The 7,863-nt window shown below is 36.9% G+C and overlaps 2 protein-coding genes across 2 annotated transcripts in view; one reads left to right on the top strand and one right to left on the bottom strand.

Moving 5' to 3' along the window:
- The first annotated feature begins 2,266 nt into the window (after window positions 1–2,266).
- mrpl33 (mitochondrial ribosomal protein L33) lies at window positions 2,267–7,383 on the top strand. Its single transcript, XM_041972043.1, has 4 exons — window positions 2,267–2,390; window positions 2,766–2,784; window positions 4,501–4,607; window positions 7,003–7,383. Exons 1-4 carry the CDS (start codon window positions 2,369–2,371, stop codon window positions 7,050–7,052), a joined length of 198 nt encoding a protein of 65 aa, XP_041827977.1. The 5' UTR covers window positions 2,267–2,368; the 3' UTR covers window positions 7,053–7,383.
- rbks (ribokinase) overlaps window positions 7,381–7,863 on the bottom strand; it is a 38,835-nt gene continuing 38,352 nt past the window's right edge. Inside the window, exon 9 of the mRNA XM_041972042.1 lies at window positions 7,381–7,649. Coding sequence (XP_041827976.1) covers window positions 7,476–7,649 — 174 coding nt within the window. The 3' untranslated portion in view covers window positions 7,381–7,475. The remainder of the gene's footprint in view (window positions 7,650–7,863) is intronic.

Raw genomic sequence — 7,863 nt, 5'->3', positions numbered from 1 at the left:
TCCTTTGCAATTTAATGAACAACTAAACCAAATACAAGAATGGCTTTGGACTCTATAAATTAGACAAACTTGTGAAAAATAAAAAACAACCTGCAAATCCCAAAGTTTGAGTATTCAGAAAAGAACCACAACAATCAACTTTAATCATATCGGTGCTCTACAAGACGGACTCTATGTTGAATATGCTGCACTTTTGTATGGATTCAGACTATACAGAAGGATAGTTTGGACAAAACTGAACCAAAGAAACTTAAAATTTCAAGGGTTTTCTGCTAATTTCTTTTGGTATTTCTGGGACTCTGATACAAAATCTACTTCATCTTTTTTTATTATTATTATTATATTTTGTATTATATCTTTGCTTTAATTGTTATTTATATTACTACTTTTTATGACGACAATTTGCCTATATTCTTGTCAATTTCTTTTATTAACTGGGCAAACATTTTTTTTAACTTGTTTTATATCATTGTTTTAATTGTTATGTTCTTTTATCACTTTTATTCTGTAAAGCACGTTGGGTTGCTCTTATGTCCTTGATTAAGCTATATAAATAAATAAATAAATAAAGTTGAGTTGAGTTGAGTTAAAATTCAGTGTTTGATTCTTCTGTCCAGATTTCCCCCCTTATTGGAAAAGATAAAATGATACAAAGCATAACAATTTGGTGAATAAGGTTGTCAAGTATTTTCTGCCCACATGGTTTGCACCTACTGTCTGAGTAAGAGTGGACTTGACTGAGGAAGAGCCAGCAAAAAGGAAACAAAAGAGACACTGGAACAGAAATGCACGTCAAGAAGCCACAGTTCTCCACAATGAAAGCTTTCTGGCGCATCTCTTCAGCTCTTGTGCTGACATGAGATTTGATTGCACCCTGTGTAGGTCAAGATTAAATCACAATATTATCAGTGTGTTCCTCTCTGTGAGTTACAGGTTAGGGCAATGAACACATTGAACATCTCTGAAGAGTCCTGATCGGAATCCAGCTTAATATCTGAAGACAGAGCTCAAACAGTGGAGTGACATGCCAACTCAGAGGTGCTGAAGTCTCATTAAAATACAGTTATTTACAACAGCCATGGAGAAAGTGCAACAAAAATAAGGGCTCTTCATGTTATTGTTTATGTCCTTTTCACTTTTTGCCTGATTTTAAAAATAACATATGGGTTTTTTTTAAGTGGAGAGGTTCTAGTCATTGTGGCTACATCCGGGTTTGCTTATCACAGATTTACTGTGCAAATAAGCGTTTAGTATTTTCTGTGGGGGAAGGCACTTGTTAGCTAGACATGGCAGGAAATTGAAAACTGTGGCTGTTTCTTTGCTGCTCTTTTCTGTACTAAAATTTCAAGTGTGTGAATCATTACTTTTTACACAGATGTAGTCTTTTTCTGATAGCCAAGTAAATCACACTTAAACTTAATAACTTCATGTCCAAGAGTAGTAAAGAATGTTTGGGCCAGATATGATACACATCAGAGCTTTTTTATTTAGTTTATTTTTGCCCACATTTGGCCTTGAATCAGGGTGAAAGAAGTGGTCTAAATTCAGTTATGTAGCCTAACCTGACTTACAGCACTTGCTGTGACCCATGTTAGATCTGGATTAAGAATTTTAGGCTGTAACTCTTCCATAAGGGCAAAATGTGGTCCATATATGTGTGTAATCTGGGCTAGGACTAAGACATGTTATTGTAATACTGTATCTGCAATGACCAAAAGAAAGAAGTGGCTTCCAATTTGTCATCTTAGTCTTTTCCTGAGCTCTTTTCTTCAACCTCGCTGGAAAACTTCCTGGGCTTATGGGAATATATAGCATTAGGAATTTGAAAGAACCAAAGAAAAATCACTGTAACAATTATCTAACCACACTTAGCTGTGATGTGGATCTGCAGCAGCAAAACTACAGCGGTTCAATAAATATTCTACAAAAAATTGCATTTAGTCACTTGACTAAAGGGTATGTATGTTTTACTGGGGCTGTATTATATTCTATTCTACAGTCATTTAGCAGACGCTTTTATCCAAGTATAATCCTTTTATAATCAGAAATAAAATATCATTTAATTATTAAGAATGGTAAAGTTTAAAAGGGAGAGTAAAAACCATAAAAGCCAAAGAAAGAAGTCTTTATGTAATGTATGTATCTTGTCTTTCTATCCTGGATCTGGAGTTGTAAATGCGGATAAATGGCATGGAAATGGTCCTTGTACAGAAGTCCGTTTCAGCCAGGTGAATTATGGGGTACTGTACCTTTAAGACAACCCGGAAGTATTCTTCTTGTACCGGATGTGCTAATGTTCAATGTGACCCGCTTTGGATAACAGTTATGTTTTAATATCGTGGTCGGAGAGTAATTAAAAGTGCTTAAAATGTTTCTTACCACCGTGAACTGTGAGTATGCAATTATAATAATGATTTTAGTTAACGAGTTGGTGTAGTTAGCTTTGTCCTAAAGTATGTGGCCAGTTAGCGTCCGGTTAGCTAACATGCAAACATTTGTTGCCATATCAATTCCATTTATCCAACTCTTATAGATACAGTATGTTTTATAGACAGCTATTATCAATTTTCCCCCACAATTAATAGAATTTTAAGTAACCAAAGCAAAGTATCTTGTATATTTGTTGTGTATTTATCAGTTAAATGCTAATTCTGGCAAGCTAGCTCAGTGTGTGTTGCCTCTGTTACCCCAAACAAAATCGTTGATCATAACTCTTTGCATAAATATATTTTTTCTAATTTAAACACATTTTCCTCTCTTTTCAGTGGCGAAAGCTAAATCAAAGTAAGTAACGTGACTGAATGAACAGTGGTGTGCGAAAGTTTTGATCCAACCCTTATGTTTTTATATTTAGCTTCCAAGCAGCTTGATCCTTTATTAATATATTAAATTTATTTCGAACAAGAGTTCTTTAGGTTTTCTGAAGATCTTTCAAAGTTTTTCTTCACACTTTTGCTGCTGTTTCCACTTATTTTCAGTCCAGTTAGGATTTTTTTAAATGTTTTTTTGTGTTTATTAGGCACCTTATGAACCATTCAAGCATAAAAGTGTACCCTAACTCAAACAATAAATCAGTGTTGTGGTGACACGGCACAGACAACTAGGCAAAGAACAACTTTTAAATTGGATCTCAACTTGCATCTTTTCCCAAAGACAGCTTCAGTTTCATCTATAAAACCTTACACACTGAAAATTACGGAAGCATAGAGCTGTCACCTTAAAAACAAAAAAAATAAATTTGCACTATAATGTGATAGTTTATTGTAAATGCATATATTATAATGTGATACGTTTTGTGTTATACCATGAAAGAAAATGTATGCTGATGTTGCAACCTAGAAATATTGGAGCAAAATACATTTTGTAGAGATAATTCTCATCAAGCAGAAACACCAGATTGTTTTGTCAAGGATTAATTGTTCTTCTCTGAATGATTGTTGTACACAAAGAAATGTGGGACAGTTATGAGCAACATGGTACATCACCTGCCCATCACGCCTATAGCCTAGCTGTCTTCTGAAAACTTAAATTTAAAATGAAAATGATATAGGCTATCAGTACCGCTGGGAGAATTAAGACAGTTGCTGACACGAAAATGTAGTCCTGTCTGGTTTAAAGGGTGCAGCCTCAACATTATCACAGTGTCCTTCAAGCTTCACCATATTGTCCAACCTTTCCTTGTCTCAGCCTAGTATGAATTACAACTTTATCCCATTTGGTAAATTAGACATTTCTCTAACGTCCTGCATGAACATTTTTCTCATTCATAGTGGAATATGGTTTATATTCCATGTTTTTACCACAAAATGTACTGCATTATAATGTAATAAGTTTCACATTTTTACAATAAGCCATAATAACGTGATATGGTACTTTTTATTATTCGGATAACAGCTCTGCTTCAGTAGAAAATAGGGTTTTTAAAGCAACAAGATCATTTCCAAAGTGCTGATATCTCAGCAGGGTGTCCTTAAAAAGTGTCAGGGCAGAAAACATCTACAGCAAATGATCTGAAAGTGATGTCCTTAACTTAAGAAATGGGAACAAATGCAAGAAAGACCTGACACAGGACCTGAGAGATGCATCTGGACCATCAGCTGATCCATATGCTGTTGATTAAAGCCTCATCAGAAATGGTCTGCGTGGAAGGATGAGTGTCAAGAAGCAATTCTGAAGGGAGGGAACCGGGGAGAAAAGGCTGAGGACGCCAAATGAGCTGGACTAAAAATAAGTGGGAACAGGTCTGATGGAGGAACCCAGAATGTGGGCCTCATCATTATTGAAGCAGTGTGGGAGTATCTGGACAGAAAACAGAACAAAAGGCAGAAACATCCAAACCAGTGCTTTGGAAAGTCCTTCAGGAAGTCTGAAGACCACTTAAAAAATGGCTCATGTTTAAATAAACAATTTACCAGATCTTTGTTTTTATTGGCATGAAGAACTGAGGGTGTTGAGTCAGCGTTAAGTTTACAGTAATACAGCAGTGTTGTCCTCTTTTAGGACCATCCTGGTGCAGATGATGAGTGCTGCAGGGACAGGATACTTCTTCAACACAAAGAGAAACCGTCTCCGAGAAAAACTGGTGCTACGCAAACATGATCCGTTCGGTAAGATGTCACCCACAAGAATAACAACTCTTAGCAGACCCACAGCACACATTAAACCTCTGAATCAAAGTAACACATCATTTTCAGCTCTTGCTTTTTGTGGTTATGTAAACCAAACTGTACTACATTCCTCTATCAGCATTTCACCTCCTCAAGGTGGATGAAATTCAACTTTGAAGTTTTTGTGTAACTTTGTTAACTAGAGTAGGCAACAACATTTCACAAGAGACATCAGTATTAAAAACAACTTCTTCTTTCAGTTCTTACTTAATATGAACACATAAGCAGTATGTTTGGCGATCCTTGTAGACAGGTCAAGAATTTTAAATAAATTAAAACCACCTGAGAGGCAACTGGAAAGCATAAAAAGGATGTCAGCCGTCACAGGGCTTCCAACTTGCAGCTTCCACTATCTGAAACAACCTAAGAACATTGTGATTAAAGCCAACAGTGAGATAAAGACAAAAACAACCTCATAAGACATCTTGAAATATGAGTATTCTTTGTGGAAATTCTTTCACAAGCACCTTAATTCCACACAATTAAGTTAATGTTAAAATAAATGTGTACATTATGAAAAACAATGATAAGATAAAGTGTTAGTGTTATTTTAAACTGGAATGTTTAATTTATTATACATCTTTCACCTCCGTTCATCTCATATGTAAAGTGTGATGGACTCCAGCTTTTATCTTCTTTTTGCATCTGGACTGTCATGACTCCCGTTACTCCCCATCAAACCTTGATCACGTTCACGCTGCTCTGCTCGGACCTCGTCTCCCTGCTGGGCTGAGGATTTTAAGATTTTATTCGTTTTTAAATCACTCTTATTTAGAGTTGGGATCCAGTATCAGGGTCAGATATCAATATGATTCATGGTTCAGCGATATTGGGCTGAATTCCGCTGATCCACCTCACTGGTGAAGCTTTTGTGGTCTGGTGTTAATGAATTATAAGTATTGTGTAGGTTTAACCCAAATAAAAAAAGTTGATGCACAATCAGTTCATTAAATATTTTCATTAGAACTTGTGTAAATAATTATATTATTTAGTTTTTTACTCCAAGAATACCTCCACTGACAAGTCTGATGGGGAATACGCTGCCTTTACTAATGTAGCATGTCACTAATTTGGATATATTTTAGTCTGGAAACATAAAAAGGAAAGACGACAACTTGAAATGTGTGAACAGCCGAGGATTCCAGGGTAAAACCTTGTTTGGCTAAGACGGGAAGAGAACAGTGCAGCAGACACTCCTGAAGCGTTCCAGGTAAACTTCATCATTCTGGCCAGTCAGTCTGTGAAAGAAAACTCTGGAAAAGTCTGTTAGCTAAAATGCAGTAATCCTGCGTGACAGTGCGACTCACGTGAGGAAGATGAAGGAAGACGTGGGAATCTCCAGCTGGGGTTGTTTTACGCTGCAGCTTGTTGAGCATGACAGGCTAATTTCACAGCGCAGTGTTAGCAACATTTCCATTTTAAACATTCACAACTAGCACAGTCTGTCTGTAGGATCTTCAAACTGAAATAAAGTTCTCAGCTCGGCTCCATGAAGACGTTCATCCAGACTGAGCAGCAGCTTCTATGACCAGAAGTCTTCTTCAGCAGAAACGAGCCTGCTGAGCTGGAACTGCAGACCACAATCTGTCTGCAACGCTGCAGACTGTCTAGTGTTCCCAGATCATTCCCATACATCCTGCTTCCCTTTCAACACATTTCTCTTGGACCTTAAATATAAAAAAATCAGTTGTTACTGATAAATTCTAACTAAACTGTTTGTTTTTAAGATTTTAAAGCAACTACAGACTTCTTCAGTTTAATTAAGGTCTTTTTCTTCTAAATTATTTTGGAAAACATTTAAATTGGAATAATTTTGTTTATCAAATGCTCTTTTATTAAGATGTGATGTGTGGTTTACAGCCTAATGAAACCTTATACAATAAAACATTTACATAAACTGATTTGGTATCGGCTGATATCCAAATTTCGGAATCAGATCGGAACCCCTGGATGGAAACGTTGTTGGGACAAACTTATAAACTTGTTCATAAAAACAGGGTCAGACGGGAGCAGAGGGAGGACGGAAATATTCTGCTTTGTGGTTGTTTGGCAACAAGTTGCTCGGAAAGCGTCACTTCCGCAGTGGGAAGTCATTTAAAGCAAAATCAATTCAAAGTCAAGCGTGTTTATTTTTAACTTTTTTTATTCAGCATATTAAGTTATAGGATTTAATATTATAAAGACATTTTCAAAGATATTTATAGATAAAAAGCTTTTTTTTTTTTTTAAAGGTTATACGAAATACTTTCACTACCTTTTGAAACTAATTTTAAAGCCGACTTTACTGTGTTAACATATGGAGGTAATAAACGGTCTGTTTTTTTTGTCTCTGCAGTAAACAAACACGTCCTGTTCTTCGAGAAAAGGAAGATCAGATCAATTTGATGATGGACAAAAGTATAAGGACAAGATAAACCTGGGAGCTTTGAACAGATCTTTATTGTTGTGGATTACACAAAGTGTCATCGTTTCTGGTTGGCTGGTGATTTCTTCTTGGATCAGTAAAACAAGGCTGCAGCCGACGATGAAAACCCGACTGAGCTGCAACCGTTTTGATCACCAAGACACGGGACCCCCCACAGTCATGGATCAACATCATCTTTCCATCACTGTCTTTAAAATATCTGAACTCTGTAAACATACTGAAAACATTCATAAGATGTGATCTTTTTTTGTGGTAATTCCTTTAAATAAATGGTGTTAACGAAACCCTGCACAGCTTAGCTGATCAATCCATGATCCACACACATCATTGGTTTTTACTTTTCTGAAGCAACTTTCAGCCCAGACTTGGTCCAGTTTCTTGGGTCAGAACAGTTCTGCTGGAAGGTCCCGTTTGAACGGGTACGACGTCTGCGTGCCGACGGCCTGCACGCTCACCGTCGCCACCTGATTGGCTCTGCGGGCCATCTCCTCCAGAGGCATTGTGGGGTGATGAGCCATGTAAAATGCCAGCGCACCAATGAAACTGTCTCCAGCTCCCTGAGGAGAAACACATTAATCAAACCTCTGGTAGAAAGAAGCCTTTTGTTACCTGGTTTAAGAGTTTATTTAATTATTTATATACTCATTATCACCATGAAAGAAGTTGGTCATTTTTTCTGCTTCAACAGTAGGGGGTGCTGTGGCGTCGGGCTGTTGCTTCTCTTCATGAACAGCCCTGACATCCCGTCTGAATGCCTTAAATCATTTTGAC

This window comes from Melanotaenia boesemani, chromosome 20 (genome assembly GCF_017639745.1).
Source record: "Melanotaenia boesemani isolate fMelBoe1 chromosome 20, fMelBoe1.pri, whole genome shotgun sequence".
NCBI classification, from domain to species: Eukaryota; Metazoa; Chordata; class Actinopteri; order Atheriniformes; family Melanotaeniidae; genus Melanotaenia; species Melanotaenia boesemani.
The sequence above is the reverse complement of the archived record's forward strand: the minus strand, read 5'-3'. Positions and strand labels throughout refer to the sequence as shown.